The following is a 23,347-nucleotide window of genomic DNA, read 5'->3' as shown; positions in this document are numbered from 1 at the left end:
AAACATATGACAGACAGAAACTTCGTAACTTGAGGCATCCGTATACAAAGTATGAAGCCTCCAGGTCAACTACCCTCAGAAATATAAAGCTTAATACAAACAGTTTACACTCCTGCCAAATTGTAATCCCGATGTCCCTTTCATCGCAGGCGTCACAAAAAACAGGGTAAAAAATCAGAATCAAAAAGGTTGGAACTATTTCCACTGAAATTATTTCAAACCTGGATCATTTTCAAAATATCTGTTAAACTTTACTTAAATTCACAGTATCACAGCTCCACGTTGTACCTTGAGGTTATTATTATGTTTTTCCGTCTGTGCGTCCGTACGTCCGTTCATTCGTCCGTCCATTCGTCCGTCTGTACCGCTTCAGGTTAAAGTTTTTGGTCGAGGTAGTTTTTGATGAAGTTGAAGTCCAATCAACTTGAAACTTAGTACACATGTTCCCTATGATATGATCTTTCTAATTTTAATGCCAAATTAGAGTTTTGACCCCAATTTCAAGGTCCACTGAACATAGAAAATGATAGTGTGAGAGTGGGGCATCCGTGTACTATGGACACATTCTTGTTATAGTGGGATTCTTTAGTTTTTTGTGAAATTTTTGGTAAACTAATTCAGTATTCATTAATGCAAAAATATTACAACAGCACAATTTTGTATAAGCTTTCAGTATTTAATTCTTATTTCAATTCCACATTTCTAGTAATAAGTGAAATCGTGTCCATCTGGACTGTTTGAGAATACGGTAATGTCAGACGCCAAGTTCAACTCTTGAAAATACCAATGAAAATGTGTATGAACTTTTCTAGGTGTTGTCAACAAAGATGAAGACCAGGTCCTTTGCCATGAGCTCCTGCAACCAAAATAAAATAAGTCTACTTGAATCTAATTTACAATTAATTTTATCTACATTAAATTAAAAGTATTTTTTTCAAACAATATGTAACATACAATAATATCTTTGAAGACCAAATTGTGTAGTGGCAATGTTGAAATTGACAGAAGTATTCATCTCATGACTTGCGGTTTATTTAATTAATTATCATGAGAAATTGTTCAAATAACAAGATATAATGTGACTTGCTTTAAGTATTTACTAAATAGGATCTTGAAGATTGATGGATATGAAAAGGCATCAAAGGGTAAAGAATGCTCACATTAAGCTCGATACCAAATTTCAGAAAATTCTCTGATTTGTAGTTCCTGCAAGCCTTTTTCAACTGATTTTTTTATGTTTGTTCTTGTGCTCTGCTGTTACATCATTTTCACAGGTTATAGGAGGGTTGGGTAACCTCACACATGTTTAACCCTATCCTATTCTGTATGTGTCTGTCTCAAGTCAGGAGGCTATAATTCAGTGGTTGTCAATTATTGCTGTATATCATGTTTGTTTTCTGTTTGTTGCTTTGTACATAAGTCAGTATGGGTTTTGCTCATTTTTCACATATAATTGTTAACAGCTATGTCATTTTGTCTACAGTGGATAGTTTTCTCATTTGAAATCACACCACATCTCCTTATTTTATATAAAAAGCATAAAAATGTATCTCTCTGAAGCACATTTAAAACAAACAACTAACCATGTAGAAAGAGCCAAATTTTCCCAATAATCCCTAAAACAGAGAAATTGAGTTACGAGCATGTTTAAATACTGAAGATTTTTCTGTGTACATATTATAAATTTCAGATCTATACCAGTTTCTTACCAAGTATGCTACTAAAGAAAGAAGCATATGTAGCACTGCCCGTGACTGCTCCAACATTTGCTGGATTATTTCGTACAGTTTTAACATGAAATGCTGTTTTATTTTCTATTGATCCAGGTCCCCAAGTCTCTACTTCCACAATATGCCAGTTTTCTAACCTGTCATTAATAAACAAATCTCAAAATTAAATGTAGAAATAATGTTGGAATGGATTAGTAAACCTGAATATTACCCTCAGAAATAATGGTGCAAATCTTTTCTTCCCAGAAATTTTTGGAATAAGTTAGCAAATATAATTATTTGAGAATTTTTGTTTATCTTTCCATTATTTTTCATGACTTCACTTGGCCAATCATATAAAATTTTGACAGTTGAATACTTTCATAGAACTCTTTAAGCAGAACATTTATATTATTTGATAAGAACCAAAAGGCTTAAACATTATTATTAAATTGATGAACCAATTCTAGTATGTTCATACCTACAACTTTTACATGCTGAAAATAAAGTCATCAATGATCATTCTTCAACAATAACTAAACTGACAGATGCTACTGAACACTATATGGTTCTAACAATGTATTTGCGTCCTATATTACACGAGAAACCTTATTTTATGTTTTATATCTACATCCGGTAAATATTCAAATTTTAAATGATACTGTTCTTTCAATTTGCCTCAACTATTAAAAGCTATTTTTGTACATGAAATGATTTATTTTATTTGGGGAAGGTTATAGGAGAGAAAAAGGTTTTAGGAGAGACTGTTGTCTCCCTTTAGGAGTCCCCACAATATCAGGTAAGCATCATGTTTGAAAACATTACAGCAGTAAATATAATACTAATATACTTACTTTGGATCAGCAATTATTGATCCCTTAACTTTGTCGAAACCAAGGTTATGTGCTGCTAATGCTGCTGCTGCCATTGTGTTCACATTGTTAGGTGCTAAAGCACAAAGGTTACGGACTGGCCCTACAATTATAAATGATGAAGGAGAAGTTATAAAGTGTTACAAAAGCCTTGAAATGATATTATACATTATCTATTAAACTGTGTTAAACTATGTTACCATAAGACATAAATCAACAACAACATTTTCAAAAATGCTTTCACATCTTTACTTCAGAGCAGAGTTTTAGGGTGGAAACAAATAATAATACATTCCCATTTATCATCTTTTCATTGAATTTTGAAATATAGATTTTCAAGTTCCTCTGTTATAGCTCTCCTGGCCAAAAGGCAAATATACAATTTATGTACATGGTTTAAAAAATCTAAGTGCCTGTGAGCACTAAAGGATAAAGATTGCATTCATTTCGCAGTGGGGACATAAAATTTATCATTACATTGGCAATACTATGAATTTGTTCAACTACAATTATGGACAAAAGAAGATAACTCCAATTCTAAATATTACCTTAACAATGACACCATTGATATTTTTTAACAGATACTAGATTCATGCACAATGCACAATTTTTGTAATTTTCCTGACAAGTATAGTTATACACATACACATCATTTTGTAAATTGAATATCTGAGTATATGTTTCATTGATAAATTTGTTGAATGTTCATGGACAGGATGTATAGAATGTTGTTCCCAATTCACTATGTTTTGACCATCTCAAAAGAAGTGATGAAGTCTGGAAAATTGAAAAATATCAAGCTAACAACATAAGGGATTTAGAGCAAGGGCAAATAAATCTTATATTTTTTCGACAATGTACATACTGGTATATTGTTCCATCTTTCCATTTATATCTTGATCCATGAACATTTTATTTGGTGGAATCTATGGTGACAGATTAATAACCACTAAGCCTTATTTGATTATTGTTTCTTCATACGTAAAACTTAATAAACATGTTTTTATGATGTGAACTTTTTTATATATATCTAAATTAGGGTTTGTTCCAAGATTTGACAGTAATCTAAACATGGAAATTTGATATTGCCAGTAGGGCATGGTGTCCTAAGGACAGATATTCACGTTTTTTTTTTCTTTTTTTAACTTGGGACTGAACTATCTTTTAAATTGAGGAAATGTCAATATAATCTTTTCACAGTGAGGGCTGATTCTCTGTTCATTGTTACACTTTCAACATTGTTTTACAAAAAAATGCAGTTGTAATTTTAGAGGGGCATTAAACTTATCGGCCCTTTAAATAATCTTATTCTAAAAAGTTACCAATTCAACACTGTAATTATATCTTTGAATATTGTTTTTATTGGTATAAATATTGGCTTGGGATGTCTTTTTGTTATAAGTAAATTTTAAAAACCAAACTAAATATTATTGTTATATACATATGCACATTCACGGATCTATAATCTGTCGATACCTGTATCTTAGCATAATATCAAACATATCCAGGAAAATGCAAGTTTACCTCAATCAGGAAAATTGGTACCCACAAAAATAAATGAATGCATAGTACATCATAAATAGAGAAAAGGTCAAAACTGAAGATATTAAATTAAAGGGGTGCTAAAATGTTAAAGAATAAAATTTATTGGCAGAAAAAATAAAGAATAGAGAAAACTGGCAAAAACAATAGAGAATAAATAAATAAAGATCCCATCTAAACCCTCATATAAGAACATTTACTTCTAAAGAAGAAACATCTACAACTTGTGTGTTGACATTTTTCACTACATGTAGCACTGCAATTACACACAGTTTCATTGACATGTCCGACAATTTTGTAACAAAAAATTCAAATGCAAATTTGTTGAAAAGTGAAAACTATAATTCTTTAAAAAACATTCATAGATGTACCACAGATGCAGCCACTATAATGACTCAACAATAATTATGTTGTAACCCCTGGCAGGTGACCATGCAAGACCCTCAGAGGTAGTCAAGGTTGTTAAACACCCCTGTAGTAGTTGTTGTTGTAATCCAGTTTTATAAACTATATTTCAAATTTACAGCTTTTCACTTGGTCAGGATTTTGTTAATGTAAAAGAGTCATTAATTCATATAATTTATAAACTTATTTTTTTCAACCAAATACTGTTGTCATTTATTAAGAAGACTCCAGAATTAAACATTGCACAGCTATCAGGTTAATGTTTCTGTTAGAACTTCTCCTATGGTCACTTTTACAATTTGTTTTTCCAACAAATATCTGGCCAAAACACAACCAATAAAAGAGCTGTGGCATACTTTATGTTGTGGTTTTTCCTAGCTTATCAAGACCTCATGTTGTTGAATCACTGAGGCATATTTGTGATGATCATCTATGCATTACTCTATTTCATACTCAGGAGTATAACATAGTATGAGGCTCAGGAGTACATGTGTATAACATAGTATGAGGCTCAGGAGTATAACATAGTATGAGGCTCAGGAGTATAACATAGTATGAGGCTCAGGAGTATAACATATTATGAGGCATATTTAAAACAACTATTCAAAATAAAAGAAAACAAAACGCTATTATTTTGAATAGATTCGACTTTGTTGGAATCCAAAATCTTGAAAGCGTCTGGGGAGCGCAGCCTCCCAAATACCCTGCCTTGGTAATGACTTAAGACAAGCTAAGCCACTGATATATCTTGGAACACTATAAACAAGAATAAATATTTTTGATGGCAAGTTTAAGATTTTTTAAAGATTACCGCATACATGACATAAATGTTATCAAATGACTGAAAAAAAGTGACATAAAAAAATGAAGAAGAAATGAGGGTTTATATGAGTGAGCAAGAAGTGATAAAAAGAAAAAAAAGCATCAGTATATCAGACCCTAAAACACACTATTTGCTTTGATGTAAAGTGTATTTTAAATATAAGAGGAAAATAGACTTATGTTCTGAAATATTGATATGTTTGATGCATGTAAATTCAGAAATTATTACATTATTGTGCTTTTTGAAGAATGGACAAAAATGTGAGATTAATTATTGCCATTTCAGGAATATGCATAAGATAGATGTATCAGATAAATGAAGTTCTTATTCTTCCGATACTCACCCAGCCACATTATTCACATTTATAAAAACCTCACAATAATGTCAGAATTTACAGTAATTAGGTCTTTCCACTTTTCCGCCTAATTTTTTTCCTTCGCTATTTTTTGGTTTCGCAAGATGTCGCTTAGATATTTGGAATATGATATCGAACAGTTTATACGCTTTTGAAACTGACACCGCTTAACTGAATACTTTCCCATATAAGAGTTATCTCCCCGATCACTGTTTTTCTTGTTATTTCTAAGGCTTCGGAACCGTATAAGAAACCGACAAATTTATTTTTCCAAATTGCTTGTTATATCCTCAGGATGTTCTGTTTTATTATGACCGAAGCAGTATAGAGATTCCATATGAGAGTTATTTCCCCTTTTGTATTTGATATAAGTGAAATGTATTTTTAACTCAAAAACCATAAGTGTTAGAGGCCTAGGGTCTTTTGATTTGAGGTCCTTGGTCCAAAAAAATGAAAATGAGGTCAAGGTCAAAGGTCAAGGTCATGTTCAAAATTTTGATTTTGGCTTGTTATCTCTTATTTTCAGAAATCATATAAGATATCGACAAAATATTTTCACACAATTGTTAGTTGCGACATGTCGTAACATGTAAATTTTAGTTGAAAGGGTACATAGACATTTGATGCGAGTTTTCCTCCCTTTTATATATAATATAAGTTGTATGGTAATATAACTCATTAACAATATAAAGTAGAGGCCTAGAGTCTTTTGATTTGAGGTCCTTGGTTGATGACCTTGAAATTGAACTCAAGGTCATAGGTAAATTTAACGTTCTAGATTTTGACCTATGCTTTTACCTCATATGTATACATGATAAAGACATGGGACTTTTTGCATTAGGTTGCAAGCAATGTGACCTTGAAAAAGCCAACCGGAAGTGACCTTTTGTAAACCGGAAGTGACTTTTTGTAAACCGGAAGTAGCTATTTTTTGTACTAAATTAATGTAAAAGTATATAGAACCAATGATTTTTGGAATCTGTGTCAAGTAAATTATCAAAAAATACCGGAAGTGACATTTTTCAAACCAGAAGTAAAAAAATTTCACCCTAATTTATATATTTTTGTGTAGAAACCATATATTTTTGGAATCACCGTACAATAAGCTGTATTTTGACGCTAGAATAGACATTCAAAACCAAATTTTAATATTTTCATATCAAAATAGTTCCTTTCTGGTGGAAAGACCTTCAATTGTTCTCTGAACAATTTGTTTTTAATTTATTTTAAAGTTTATTCCTAAATATTTCTATGAGACATTTTAAAATAATGTAATGTTAGAATTAAAAAAGAATAAGTGTGAAGTTATCATGTTTTAACCAATTCATTCCTTCCAATGACAATCTGACCATTGTTCATACTGACTGACCTTTCACTTAAATCAGTAGACTTAATAAAAAGTAACACTTAAATACTATGATGAGATTTCATTACACCTGTATATATAAAGATGCAAATATTCTACCTATAACATTAGCAACCCTTCTAGAAATATCAAGGATATTTGTACATTTTGACTAAATTATTGCTTTTTCTAAGTTCTATAAATGTTAGAAATTAGTGAATAGTTTTGAGAAAGTGTTCTGTCAAGGATTTTTATTGTTTATCTTTATGACATAGTTTTAATAGTTAGAAGGTAAGTTTCTGTATACAAACTTTTCAACCTCACACTACTTTGTTCTTATACATAAGTCAAGCTATCTAGCCTTTGTGTTATTTTCTATCATTTTATGTTTTTTTTGTTATCATCAGTTTAGTTTGTTGTTCTATATTATACCTGGAAAGCCATGTAAGCTCTAATACAGACAATATATAGAGTAAATAAAATGTCTCATAATTTTGGCTAATAGATGTACAAAACACAACATAAAATGATATGCAATTGAACAAACCATGTTTTTTTTATTGCAGCTCTTCCTTCATTTAGAAGTTCAGCATAAACACCTTTTTATGTTTCTTTTTTTCTAAAATGTAAATAATAACAGGCCACTGTTTTACTCTTGATGTTTGTGTATAATAATAACATGTTTTTTACCATCATAAAGGACTAATGGCTCTTCAGATACTTCTTCAATCTTTTTCTTCAAATCACCTTCCAACTTAAAACTACTGGGATGCTTGGTCATTGTTACTTTTAATGCCTGAAATAGATAGTACATGCTTGTATGCAATTTTTTTGTAAAACTATTTTTACAATTTTCTATGCAAATATAAATTATTCTTATATGATTACAGAATAAGAATAAAAGAAGGCAAGGGTTAAAAGTCACATTACTTTCCATCTGATCTTGCACTGACACACAAATATATGAAACAACAGCAATGCATCAATGTAAAGGTGTGTGTGTAGGGTGGGGGTAATGCAATTTTGGTGGGGCTTTTGGAGGATTTAGAGGTCCCATATATAAAAATAACACAATAATTCAATAATTTGGGGTTTCCAAAGAGCTCTAGATTTTTTGGATTTACCCTCATCTGGAACACTCAAACCAAAAACAAAATGAAAGCCAAGGCTGTATAATTTCTTGAACATGCGAGAAGCTGTATGACTTAGAGGGACCAAAAGAGAATAGCCATATCTTAGAGGGACCATTGAAAGAGAATAGCCATATCTTAGAGTGACCAAAAGAGAATAGCCATATCTTAGAGGGACCAAAAGAGAATAGCAATATCTTAGAGGGACCAAAAGGGAATAGCCATATCTTAGAGGGACCAAAAGGGAATAGCCATATCTTAGAGGGACCAAAAGGGAATAGCCATATCCATCTAAGGTCAACTTTCCTTGAGAAAGTTGGAACTTTAGTTTCTTAATAATTTCTACATACATAAATGAAGAATTTAAGATATAATGTCTGATAAGGTAAAATACACAAACAAAAGGATAATCAAATATAAGTATAAAGAGATGTGGGTAAAAACCATATTATTAGAAATAAAATGCTCTGCTGGGCGCAGCTTGATACTACCTCAGAGGTCGAACCTAGAACAGTTGGGGCAAGTATGGACATTACATTCAAGTTTGATACAGCTTTGGTTTTGGATTGTGATTAAATATTTGACATAGCATAGGGTTCTGACACAGAATGAATTTGGTCAAAGAACTGGAAAAATTGAAATTGGACTTTTACCTATCATGGCCCAATTTCCGTAATCTAAATATATGGTTTGATTCAGGTTATCATAGAACCCTCAGAATTTGATTTTTGATGAAATAAAACAAACTTTAATTTTGGACATCACTGTGGTCCAATTTGATAACAGGGCCGTGAAAATCCAAAATCTAAATACAAGGTTAGATTTAGCACATTAAAGAACATCATATAGTTAATTTTTGGACTTATATTTGGACAGATTCAGTATATTCAAGTATACCAAGAAATCAATATAGGAGTAAGATCACAAATGGTTCAAACTGGCCCTAACAATTTGATATTTTTTTTAAATCAGGCCAAAATACTACAAATTTCAAAAAGAAATAGTTGCGATGTAACTATTTATACAAGGCAACTTCTTTTTGACACATCACATTGAAAATGACGAATAAATTATCCCTCAAGTATGCATTATTTGTGTGGAAACGTCAGTTTTTGGTAAAATTTTCAATATTTCAAACAGTTTTTTACATAATTTACTTTGGACGCCATCCCTGATCCAGAATGTTTTGTGTCTAGGGATTGAATATCATGATTGGCAACTTTGGCTACTGAACATTTTTTATCCAAGGTTGCGGCCAAAGGTGGTGAAAGTTATAGGATGTACTGAGGCAGCTAAAATATGTCATGTCTTAAATTCCAGTGGTTTTGCATGTGTCAAACACTTCGAAAAGTTAAAGCGAGTATTTATAATTAAAAATGTATTGCAAGTTACATTGAAATTATAAAGTGCTACTGTCGGGGTAAATTTGGGCACTACTACCCAAAGATTAGGCAAAATTTTCTGAATATTCAATTTTCACTCCCAGGGGGGGGAATTTAAGTTTTGTTCTTTTTCTAGTTGCCTTTTATCAACTATTTATTTGTAAATGACAAACTGAATAGGTAAAAAAAAATACAATTAATTTAGTGTACATCATATATATATACTAATTAAGGTGGCACGGTAGTATTTCCTGGCCCATAGGGATAATGATAGCCTTTTTAGAATGTTCTCCACTTTCTAACACTGCCCAAAATTCTACATACACAATCTGAAGTACTTTCAATATAATATTTAGAAATGAATGACCGGTTTCTTTTTATGCTATCTTTTTGAATCTGAGGATACTTTTTTTTTTTATGTTTTTTATCATGCAGAGAATATAAAATTCTCAAAAATTCTTTTTCACTGTATGTAAAATTATTTTATAATTTTCTACACGTGATTCATTCCTCAGTTTAGGAAAGTCTGTTTAGAAGAAACTGTAAGTCTGTCCAATCACACTCTTCAGATACATTAATTGACTTAAGTAGGGTACACAATGAGCAACCTTAATACTGGAATGTAAATACATTGTACTATTGTGCCACCTAGAAATGTTTGGAAATTTGTTTTCAAAGGGAGAAAATGTTATGTGTTTAATAGTGAATAATAAAATGCTCCGCTGGGGCGCAGCTTGATACGACCGCAGAGGTCGAACCCTGAACAGTTGGGGCAAGTATGGACACATCATTCAAGCTTGATACAGCACTGAATTTGGATTGTAATTAAATATTTGACACAGTTTCTGACACAGAATAAATGTGGTCTAAGAACTTAAAAATTTTTAATTTATCTATTCAAACCATATCATTATTATTTGCTTTTATATATAAATCAGAAATAACCGATTTAAAATGGAAAATTTTAAAGAAAAAAAGGAAAAAAAATTCCCCCCCCCCCAAATTTTTTGAACCCCCTTATGATTCATCACCCCCAAACTCAATCCCAGCCTTCCCTTTGTGGTATGGTACCTTGCAGTACACATACATGTGATGGACTGTGAAACTAAGATCAGGAATTTTGGAGATTAGGACTCAGATCAGGATGTTTTTAATCGACATAAATTCTGTTGTAAATGTAACCGTGTGCTGTAGAAATTGTCTGTTAAAGTGTGTTTTCTTCAACTTTCCATCCGAATGTATTATGTATATAGTACCTTTGTACTTATAAATTTTCTCTATCTTTTTAAACTTTCAACTTGTTCAATCTAACATTCTTCTTTTTCAGTATGTTCTTTAAATTTTTTAGGTCATATCTTTTTTACCATTATTCATTGCAATCAGAACATTTGCTTATCTATCTGCAAGTAGATCTTTTATTTTTATCTTTATGCAAGTAGATTTTTTTTTATTTTATCTTTATAATATGCAAGTAGATATTTAATGCATGATAAGTAACACATTCACACTGTAATCATGGGTCATAGTTATTATATAAATTTCAATTTAAGTCTAGAAAGGAAGTATAGAACCCTCAAATAGTTTTCAAATTATTATTTTTTTTTTATGTGTCCTAAAACATTTAAAATCATTTAATTACCATCCTTTTATGATTATTTGTTCAATTTATATTTTATTTATATTCTTTTAAAAATTTACATTATTTAAAGGAAAGTAACTTAAAACAGGATAAATCAAGGGAAGTAACCCAACATTCATTTTAAATAAACAAAGTTTTATTACACAACGGCAGTTAGCCTGAGGTAAAAATCGTTTATTACCAGTATGTTTGACACCCAAGGTGACAAGTGAGGCCATATAATTATGCATGTTAATTGATTTACAGGTAAAATATAACTTCAGTAATGTCAGTTACACCTGAGACTACTATAACACATATATATAATGTGTTATAGTAGTCTCAGGTTACACCAGATATGTTGGGCTGAAATTTCATTCATGAAATATTTCATACACGGGATTTTTTTGTCTTCAACGGGAGGTCGGGAGGAGACCCCTGAAAACGGGATTATTGTACTCCGATCGGGAGGTTCACATGCATGAACTGTACAATTTCAGAGAGATCCATACACTTGAACACAAGTTATTGTCTGGAAACAAGAAAAATGCTTGTTTTTTGGCCCCAAATTCCTAAACATTTAGGGCAATTACCCCCAAACTCAAACCCAGCTTTCCCTTTGTGATATGGAACCTTGCAGTACAATTTCATAAAGATCCATACACTTACACACAAGTTATTGTCCTGAAACTAGAAAAATGCTTGTTTTTTTGCCCCTTTATGGCCCCTAATTCCTCAAATTTCTAGGGAATTATCCCCAAAATCAATCCCAGCCTTCCCTTTGTGGTTTGGTACCTTGTAGTACAATTCCATAAAGATCCATACACTTACACACAAGTTATTGTCATGAAAGTAGAAAAATGCTTGTTTTTTGCCCCTTTTTGGCCCCTAATTCCTAAAATTTGGAGGCAATTACCCCCAAAATCAATCCCAGCATTCCCTTTGTGATATGGAACCTTATGGTACAATGTCAGAGAGATCCATACACTTACACACAAGTTATTGTCATGAAACTAGAAAAATGCTTGTTTTTTGCCCCTTTTTGGCCCCTAATTCCAAAAATTTGGAGGCAATTACCCCCAAAATCAATCCCAGCATTCCCTTTGTGATATGGAACCTTGTGGTACAATGTCAGAGAGATCCATACACTAACACACAAGTTATGTCTGGAAGTTACAAAAATGCTTATTTTTGGCCCCTTTTTGGCCCCTAATTCCTTAACTGTTGGTACCATAACCCCCAAAATCAATCCCCACTTTCCTTTTGTGGTATTGAACCTTATGGTAAAATTTCATAGAGATCCATTCACTTAAACTAAAGTTAGAGTGCGAAAACCAATGTGTCTTCGGACGACGACGACGCCAACGTCATACCAATATACGACCACAAAATTTTTTTGCGGTCGTATAAAAAGTAAAATCACAAAAATACTGAACTCCTAGGAAAATTCAAAAAGGAAAGTCCCTAATCAAATGGCAAAATCAAAAGCTCAAACACATCAAACGAATGGATAACAACTGTCATATTCCTGATTTGGTACAGGCATTTTCTTATGTAGAAAATGGTGGATTGAAATTGGTTTTATAGCTAGCTAAACCTCTCACTTGTATGACAGTTGCATCAAATTCCATTATATTGACAACGATGTGTGAACAAAACAAACAGACACAAAAGGTAAAAATGTCAAAAATAGGGGTACAGCAGTCAACATTGTGTTATCATCTTAATCACTATAAAAACAAACAAATGTAATGAAGAAGCACAAAAAGGCATACCGGTACATCAAATTTAACATCCTCATTTTGCTTTTTTATTATACAATTTTATTTATCTATGTAAAATCCACCCATAAAGGATGGAAGGTTTTAAGTACTGGCGTAAAATCGCGCGTTTGAAATTCGCAGAGGTAGACATAAAATAATTTTGTCGTTCAAAGTATGATGGGATACATAAGTACAGAATCACGTAAAATGGATATCACAAAAAACAGACTTGACAGTAAAAGTAATATTAATAAATAAAATAATTTTGTCGTTCAAAGTATGACGGGATACATAAGTACAGAGTCCTGTCAAATGGATATCTAAAAAAACAGACCTAACAGTAAAAGTAAGATTAATAAAGACAAATAAAAGAGTACTATAACACGTTATTAAGATGATAAACAACGTCAGTACACAGAATCTATACTTCAAGACCATCCTGTATTATTTGTGAAGTTGATACGGAATATTTATCAACAAGGTCTTGGTACCTTCCGATGAACTTTTTTAGAAAAAGGACAAGACGTTCTTTGGCATACCCCTGGTTCATCAACTTTCTGCTCAGACACTGGTGACGTTTTACAAAGTCTGAGTAGGAGCTGCAAGCTCTTGAATAGCGAATAAGTTGGGAGATGTATATCCCATATGCAGGTGAAGTTGGTATATTGCTACTAAGGTGGGGCAAATTGATAATTTCAAAACTAAAATCGTCTCGTTTGTCATAGATTCTGGTACTGAGATGACAGTGTATGTCAAATTCGAGGTATAAATCTAACTAGAGGCTCTAAAGAGCCTGTGTCGCTCACCTTGGTCTATGTGCATATTAAACAAAGGACACAGATGGATTCATGACAAAATTGTGTTTTGGTGATGGTGATGTGTTTTGGTGATGGTGATGTGTTTGTAGATCTTACTTTACTGAACATTCTTGCTCCTTACTATTATCTCTATCTATAATGAACTTGGCCCGGTAGATACATAGGAAAATACTTTGTAAAAATTTACAAAAATTTACAAAATTTATGAAAATTGTAAAAAATTGACTATATAGGGCAATAACTCCTTAAGGGGTCAATTGACAATTTTGGTCATGTTGCCTTATTTGTAGATCTAACTTTGCTGTACATTATTGCTGTTTACAGTTTATCTCTATCTATAATAATATTCAAGATAATAACCAAAAACGGCAAAATTTCCTTAAAATTACCAATTCAGGGGCAGCAACCCAACAACGGGTTGCCTGATTGGTAAGAAAATTTCAGGGCAGATAGATCTTGACCTAATGAACAATTTTATACTCATCAGATTTGCTCTAAATGCTTTGGTTTCAGAGATATGAGCCAAAAACTGCATTTTACCCTATGTACTATTTTTTAGCCATGTCGGCCATCTTGGTTCATGGGCGGGGTCATCGGACACATCTTTTAAACAAGATACCCTAATGATGATTGTGGACAAGTTTGGTTAAATTTGTCTTAGTAGTTTCAGAGGAGAAGATTTTTGTAAAAGATTACAAAAATTTACGAAAAATGGTTAAAAATTGACTATAAAGGGCAATAACTCCTTAAGGGGTCAACTGACCATTTTGGTCAAGTTGACTTATTTGTAAATCTTACTTTGCTGAACATTATTGCTGTTTACAGTTTATCTCTATCTATAATAATATTCAAGATGATAACCAAAAACGGCAAAATTTCCTTAAAATTACCAATTCAGGGGCAGCAACCCAACAACAGGTTGTCCGATTCATCTGAAAATTTCAGGGCAGATAGATCTTGACCTAATAAACAATTTTACCCCATATCAGATTTGCTCTAAATGCTTTGGTTTCAGAGATATAAGCCAAAATCTACATTTTACCCCTATGTTCTATTTTTAGCCATGGCGGCCATCTTGGTTGGTTGGCCGGGTCACCGGACACATTTTTTAAACTAGATACCCCAATGATGATTGTGGCCAAGTTTGGTCAAATTTGGCCCAGTAGTTTCAGAGGAGAAGATTTTTGTAAAAGTTTACGGACGACGGACGACGGACGCAGGACGACGGACGCAAAGTGATGAGAAAAGCTCTCTTGACCTTTTAGGTCAGGTGAGCTAAAAATGAGGCAGAGGAAGCCGTGTCTGTTGTTTCTTTAATTTCTAGTTCTGGTGGATATATTAATGGAACCCAATCAGAAAAGTTCGGATTGTTAATGGAAAGAACATCATCAATATATCTGAAAGTGAAATTAAATAACCTGGCTTCTTTGATCTTCTTGTTTTTGACAAGTGTCTGAAGAAACTCCGATTCATATGAAAATAAGAAGAGGTCGGCAAGGAGAGGCGCACAGTTAGTTCCCATAGGAATGCCAACAATTTGTTGAAAAAGTCTACCTCCAAATTCAACAAATATGTTGTCAATAAGAAACTCCAGCATACTGATCACTTGTTCCTCCGTGTAGCATGTTTTACCCTTTTGTTCATTATTAACAAAATATGCCTTATGGTATCCCAAAGTGATAAATTTATAGCGTATGCTACCATTTTTATGTTGAAAAGCATTGTGGATTATTTCTATTAGACGGTTTTTCAATTTCACATGGAGAATGGTAGTATACAAGGTTGAAAAATCAAAAGTTTTGATAGAACTTATTTCAGAAAAAGATCAAGATTTAAAATTATCCAGAAGTTCTTTAGAGTTTTTAAGAATCCACATATGGTTAATACCACTACGCGAGTAAACAGTTTCACAGTATTTCTGAAGACCCTCTTTCACTGCGGACAGAATTTTAGTCAATCTAATGGACAATTCTTTAGTGGAACATGCAGATGAGCCGGCAATGTACCGTTGTTTGTACGGAATTTTGTGAAGTTTAGGTATCCAATACACAAGGTAAGTCCTCTGATTTGTTGTTCAATGCAATGTTCATTGAAGCCATGAAGGACTTATGATTCGCCAAAATCTCATCCTTGTCAAATGATATGTTTTTGTATGTGGGATTACCTGAGTGCTCATTTATTCCTAATTCTTTTACAAGACACTCTTAGTAATACGATTTACATACAAAGACAATATTATTTGAAGCTTAGTCCGCAGGAACAACAACATACTTATCATGAAGAGATGATAGACATTTCACAGCCTCTTTGTCTCTGAAAACGGACTTTGGTCGATCATTCACACAGTTTTTCAACTTATGAATGCGACGTTTTATCAGAGACCTGATTGTTTTGACCCATTCTGATGAAGTGTCCAGTTGAACTTCTTCTCGTTTAGCCCATGCTCTGGCGTAGTTGGGGTTCTCTAAACTTAGGACCATGAGAAATCACCTTTCGGAGATTTTCATGTTGAATTATGTTTAGATCCCCAGTAATAACATGGCCAGAGGGGCTATAATTGTAAGGCGAGTGGAAACAGTCACATGTCAGAGGGTTTTTTAGGTATTGTTCTAAATCAAGGTCCTGTAATGCTTGTTTATAGTTAAATGTTTTGGGTGCAATGGTTTTGGTGTAACTGTAGGATACAATAGGAACAGACTGATTTTGAAAATAAATAGGAATTTTAGATGTTACCTCCTTGTGATGTAGAACGTTGCTGATGTTGATTGCATCAATTCCTCTATTAGTAAAGTAAACAGGAAGGAATTTCCTCTTTTTCCTCATGTAAAGGTTCTGATCTTACTGGTTTAAAAAGACGGAAAAGAGCTACATCACAAATTATACTGACAAGTCTGTATATTGGAGAAAATGTATTTATGCATCCTTTGTCAAGTGCATAATCTCTCAAACATTTTAGAAAATTAACAGGCAGTGAAAAAAGGATAGTTCTAATGTAATGTAACCCTAGCGGATGATGAAGATGAGAAAGAAAGTCATCAAAGCTCCCAGAGGGAAATCTAGATTTGGAAGACTTTTTTACATTAGGCCAATGGTGATGTTTTTGCCCATGACTACGTTGGTTTCGTAAGATAGTATTAAATAAACTCATTACATTAACATCACTGCAGGCTGGACTTGACAAATTTCCTACTCCTTTGACATTATCATTGCAGTACCTAGTTCCCTTATCCAGAAATTTTCTGTATCTTTTGGGAAAGGAGTACTCAGTATAGGGCTATTTGTGTGGTGATAAATTTTCTTGATGATGCGTACTTTCATAGATAAAGAAGGATCATGGTCCGGTTGATTAAAATGGTTATAAAGAACCCTGAATATCTTTATTATCAGACCGGTGTTGATTCATCCTTTTACGCAAAGTTTGTTGAGTTTCACCAACATAAAGTAGTCCACACAAAGTACATTCAATTCCGTACACGACATTGTCCGTGGAACAGTCCAGCGACTCGAAAGAATTATGATTTTATTGTATTTTGAGTTATTTCCCTTTGAACAGAAATGGTGTAATTAATAAGTATATGGATAGATAGTGTATCAATGATTTTATCTGTTTTATTGATTTTAGTCAGGAGTTGTCAAGTTTCTTTATAAGTCATGTGTGTTTTGTATAAAAACACTTAGTGTAATCAAACTTTATATATATAATTAATAGTTCCCAATATTTTTTCTTTCATTTGTCACAAACTAATATCTGCAACTTATCTATCAATGTCTACAATTTATCTACACAATGTATTGTAATGAAATATATCCTTTAATAAAAATAGATTATTATCTAAATAAATTGCTTCGCTAAGCAGATGTCGAACCCTGAAAAGTTGCGGCCAAAATGGACACATTATTCGCGCATGATACAGGTCTGAATTTGGATTGTAATTAAATATTTGACACATAATAGGTTTCTGACACAGAATAAGTGTAGTCAAAGAACTTAAAATTGGTTATATGATTTGAATTTATATTCAATTTTTTGCTTTTGTGCAATACGCTATGCTGTTGAATATTAACCACCCCCCCCCCCCCCCTCCGCCCAAAAAAAATATTTGAAGAAATTTTCTTTTTATTGATTTCTGAAATCTGAAATGAGAAAATTGTAGTCCCCCGCAAATTCTTATTTACAGCTAACAGCCCTCAAAGTAGCTTCTGAAATGAGGTTTGCCAATTGGCCACCAGACATGAAAATTTAGTGGCCAACTCAAAATTTCAGTGGCCAGGAAATAATTTCAGGTCGCCTACATTTTTTTTTTTATTGCTAAACAACCCTTGTGAAATAAAAGTACCGGTATTAAATTTTTGTTGTGTTTTTATGCTGACGAGTGTAGAAAATAGTTTGTGTAAATCAACTGTTAAAAACCTCATGATTTATTTGATATTATATTCATTGACATTGTACATGTTTTAAAACAGTCTGCGACGTTAAGAGGTAGCCCAAAGCCCAAGTATAGTAAAAATCTCATTGGATTTGGTCAGAAGCACTGGTGATTGCCCGATCGGTCAAGTGAACATCTGAAATTGTTTGCTAAATTGTAGCCAGTATTTTTATTGAATCTATGAACACAAGTTACAAAATCATCCCGACCTTGTTTCCATCCGTTTACTGACGAAATCAAGAACGAGGCACAACCATGTGCTTTCAATAAACACAATCTATAAATGACAATGGTTTTCTTTTAAACGGCACGTAATAGTCCAAGTTGTGACTGAGTGCGGAAATTCGAAGATAGATATATATAAATCCTGTCAGTAAGGGACGACATCAAAAGTTCAATGTAGGATAAAAAACTTATTCACATAGTTTTTTTCACTGACCCGCCACCCCCCCATCTTAACTTAGTTTGGGAAAAATTGATTGACCAATATGGATATATGTAAAATCAATTTTGGATAAACAAAACTTGCAGCAGTTTTAACCCCCCACCCCCCAATCTATTTGATTTAAGTTTTTTATCCTACATGGATCTTTTGATGTAGTCCCTAAGTCAACGACAACAAATTGCTTACAAATGAACTACAAGTACCTGATGCAATAAAGCATTGACAAAATCAAGCTTAAATCTAAAAGGCGCTTGAAATACAGTAAATATTTGTGTTACTGCCAAGTGCTCAGACTATTTTTTAAAACCCGACTCTGATCAGGGCAAACTTTCCGAAAAATTTACGGTCGCCAGATTTTCAATATTCTAATAGCCTAAATGACGACCAGTTATGAATTTTTGGTCGCCAATCAGCTTTAAAAGTCGCCCAGGCGACCATTTCAGTAGACTAAATTGAGGGCTGGCTAATCATCTCAAGACAATCATCAATTCTTAATACATAATTTACAAGCAGTGTAATGGAGGTAATCAAACATATATACAACAGTATTCTTTAAATGGATTGGATTACCTCCCTTATACTGCTTTTAAATTGTCTAAACTGTCCTTTAACCATAAAAACCCTTGTTTTTCCCCTTTTTTGCCCCTAATTGCAAAATGGTTTGATCCATAACCCCCATAACCATCCCTTTGTTGTATGGAAACTTGTGGTATAATTTCAGAGAGATTCATACACTTAAACACAAGTTATTGTCTGGAAACTGCAAAAATGCTTATTTGGGCCCCTTTTTTGGCCCCTTATTCCTAAACCTTTTGGACCATAACCCCCAAAATCAATCCCTACCTTCCTTTTGTGGTTATAAACCTTGTGTTAAAATTTTATTGATTTCTATTTACTTATACTAAAGTTATTATCCGGAAACCATCTGTCTTTGGACGACGCTGACGACAACGACGACAACATGATACCAATATACGACCAAAAAATTTTTAATTTTTGCGGTCGTATAAAAATAACATTTTTTTTTATTAAGATGTAACATAACATAATGTATGGCACAATTGTATTTAAAAACTTCACTTACCTACACTTCTCCTTCAACAGATGGACAAAGGTCTATTTTAATTTCCAAGGGAAATTTCAACCATAAGAAAATATTCAAACATGTTAACAATCTTTAAATAGAACACAATGCACACACAATTATCACCACAATTAATATATCTGAATCAGCAAATCTATTTTAAACTATGACTCAATTTAAAATTTCTATTAGTTATGCATTAAATCTATAAATGTAGAGCTTGATTGACTATTTAATATCCCAACCCTCCTATTGTGGTATGGAACCTTGTGCTAAAATTTCTTACACATCCATACACTTATACTAAAGTTATTGTCTGTGAACCAATTTATTTTCCATGAACCAGTGATGTAAACCACAAAAATAGTTCTCTAAAATAAGATATGATGTTATATCTATTTTCAACTATGACCCAACTTAAAATTTCTGTTAATTGTGCAATAAGTCATCTCTGAAATTAGATTCTGAGCAAATATGTAATAATATAAATAAGAAGATGTGGTATGAGTGCCAATGAGACAACTATCCATCCAAGTCACAATGTGTAAAAAGTAAACAATTATAGGTCAAAGTACGGCCTTCAACATAGAGCCTTGGCATAGTTTAGCATAGTTTCTTACACAGAATGAATGTGATATAAGTTCTTAAATAATTCTAAAATTGGACGTTTACCAATTATGGTCCAATATTCAAATTCTAAATACATGGTTGGATTCAGCATATCAAATAACCACATTGTTTCATTTTTTGTTAAAATCAAACTAAGTTTTATTTTGGATACTTTGGACCTTTATGGGGTCCAGTTTGAAATAAACTGCTTCGCTAAGCGCAGCTGGATACGCCCACAGAGGTCCAACCCTGAACAGTTGGGGCAAAAATGGACACAATATTCAAGCTTGATACAGGTCTGAATTTGGATTGTAATCAAATATTTGACATATTAAAGGTTTCTGAATAAATGTAGTCAAAGAACTTGAAATTGGTTATATGAATTGAATTTATATTCAATTAAAGATTTCTTGCTGTTATGCAATACACTGTGCTGTTGCACAATACTAAGTAAATCTGTTGTCAGACTATAAACAAATAAAGTTCAATTTCTTCTCAATGTCATATTTGAAATTTAAGAAAATCAATAGGGAGATAACATCAATAGCTATAAATAATTCACGAAAGTTTCATGAGAACTGATGAAAGTATTCTTTAGTTATTGTCTGAAAACTGGAAAATCCCCCTTTTTTTTTAATAATACCCTGTAACTTGGAAATGTAAAATCTAAAATTCATAAAAATCAAAAGGGAGCTCATGTCAATAGATATGAACAATTCACCAAAATTTCTTGCAAGTTGGTGAAAGCATTCTTGAGTTATTGTTGGAAAACTGGAAAATCCCCCCCCCCCCTTTTTTTAATGAATAAAACCCCAAAACTCGGAAACTGTAAATCTGAAATTTATAAAAAATGAAAGAGAGCTCACGTCAATAGATATAAACAATTCAATAAAGTTTCATGCATATTGGTTAAAGCGTTTTTGAGTTAATGTCCGACATGTTGACGACGGACGGACGGACGGACAGACGGTCAACGGTATACCATAATACGTCCCGTAAACGGGCGTATAAAAATGGGCCCAAAATCAAAAATTTAAAACACTGTTAGATTGCACACATTAAAGAACACCAACAATTTAATTTTTAAAGAAATCAAACGAAGTTTAATTTTGAACCCAAATTTGGAACAACTTTGAAAACTAAGCACAAAATCAAATAAACAGCTGCGCCAAAAGCGCATGATACGCCCATCGCTTTTTCAATAGATATAAACCAGTCACCAAAGTTTTATAAAAACTGCTCAAAGCATTTTTGAGTAATTGTCCGAAAACTGGAAAATCACCCTTTTTTAATGAATAAAACCCCATAATTCGGAAACGTAAAATCTAAAATTTATAAAAATTTAAAGGGAGCTCACATCAATAGATATAAACAATTCACCAAATTTTCATGAAAACTGTTCAAAGCATTATTGAGTTATTGTTTCCGAAAACTGGAAAATCCCCCTTTTTTCATGAATAAAACCCCATAACTCGGAAACGTAAAATCCAAAATTTATAAAAATCAAAAGGGAGCTCACGTCAATAGATATAAACAATTCACCAAAGTTTCATGCAAATTGGAAGAAGCGTTTTTGAGTTATTGTCCGACATGTTGACGATGGACAGACGGACGGACAGACGGACGGACAGACGGACGGACGGACAGGCGGACAGCGGTATACCATAATATGTCCCGTAAACGGGCATATAAAAATCTAAAACACTGTTGGATTGACCATATCAAATAACACAAACAATTTAATTTTTGATGAAATCAAACAATGTTCAATTTGGACCATCTTGAAAACTGTGCCCAAAATCAAAAATCTAAATACACGCTTAGATTCAGCATATCAAAGAACCCCAAGAATTCAATTTTTTTTTTAAATAAAAAAAGTTGTATTTTGGACCCTTTTGACCTTAATGTGGACCAACCATGCCCCAAATCAAAAATCTAAATACAGGCTTAGATTCAGCATATCAAAGAACCCCAAGAATTCAATTTTTTTTTTAAATAAAAAAAGTTGTATTTTGGACCCTTTTGACCTTAATGTGGACCAACCATGCCCCAAATCAAAAATCTAAATACAGGCTTAGATTCAGCATATCAAAGAACCCCAAGAATTCAATTTTTTTTTTAAATAAATAAAGTTGTATTTTGGACCCTTTTGACCTTAATGTGGACCAATTGGAAGACAGGCCTCAAAATTAAAAAAAAAAAAATACACAATTTGATTCAGCATATCAAGGAATACCAATAATTTAATTTTTAACGAAATCAAACAAAGTTTAATTTTGGACCCTTTGGACCTTAATATGGATCATTTCAAAAACAGACACTAAAATCCAAATTCAATACCCAATTAGATTCAGCATATATATTAAAGACTCCCAAGAATTCAAGACTTTTGAATTAAACCCCATTGAAATTGATAAAGAAAAAAGCAAGGTATACAAAGTATTGGTTTTGGCCCCTTTTAACTAAATCAATAGGGTCATAACCCCTTAATTCAATCCCAAACTTTATTTTATGGTATAACACCTTGTAGCACAATTAAATAGCAATAAATAGACTTATACCTAAGTTATTGTCCAGAAATCAGAAAATCCTAGTTTTTTTGGCCCCTTTTCAGCCCCTTATTATTAAAAGCTTTGGACCATGACCCCTAAAATCAATCCCACCTTTCCTTTTTAAGTATGGAACCTTGAAGTAAAATTTCATAGAAATCCATACTCTAATACACAAATAAGTGTCCTGAAACATGAAAAATGCTTGTTTTGACCCCTTTTTGGCCCCTTTAAAATTACTAAACAGCATCAACAATAACCCCCAAAATAAATCCCAACCCTCCTATTGTGGTATGGAACCTTGTGCTTAAATTTAATAGAGATCTATACAGTTATACTCTAGTTATTGTCTGCAAACCAGAAAATTAGTTGTTTTCGGCCCCTTTTTGACCCCTAATTATTGAACGGTATGGGCCATGACCCTCCAAAAATCATTCAAAAATCATTCAAAACTTTCCTTTTAAAGTATGG

At 32.7% G+C, this 23,347-nt stretch overlaps 1 protein-coding gene and 1 long non-coding RNA gene across 2 annotated transcripts in view; both read right to left on the bottom strand.

Annotated features, from left to right (window-relative positions):
- Positions 1 to 655: 655 nt before the first annotated feature.
- Positions 656 to 23,347, bottom strand: part of LOC127712441 (aspartate dehydrogenase domain-containing protein-like) — a 45,393-nt gene continuing 22,701 nt past the window's right edge. Inside the window, exons 5-8 of the mRNA XM_052218885.1 lie at positions 7,742 to 7,847; positions 2,564 to 2,684; positions 1,710 to 1,867; positions 656 to 856 (exon numbers count right to left, since the gene is read on the bottom strand). Coding sequence (XP_052074845.1) covers positions 819 to 856; positions 1,710 to 1,867; positions 2,564 to 2,684; positions 7,742 to 7,847 — 423 coding nt within the window. The 3' untranslated portion in view covers positions 656 to 818. The remainder of the gene's footprint in view (positions 857 to 1,709; positions 1,868 to 2,563; positions 2,685 to 7,741; positions 7,848 to 23,347) is intronic.
- Positions 11,362 to 11,977, bottom strand: LOC127712452 (uncharacterized). The gene is made up of 2 exons (XR_007987086.1): positions 11,535 to 11,977; positions 11,362 to 11,480 (listed from the first exon to the last, which is right to left on the bottom strand). It is a non-coding gene; the product is annotated as an uncharacterized LOC127712452 (long non-coding RNA).

Source organism: Mytilus californianus, unplaced genomic scaffold (genome assembly GCF_021869535.1).
Source record: "Mytilus californianus isolate M0D057914Y unplaced genomic scaffold, xbMytCali1.0.p SCAF_8, whole genome shotgun sequence".
Classification (NCBI taxonomy): Eukaryota; Metazoa; Mollusca; class Bivalvia; order Mytilida; family Mytilidae; genus Mytilus; species Mytilus californianus.
Note: the sequence above shows the minus strand (reverse complement) of the source record. Positions and strands in the feature narration are given on the sequence as shown.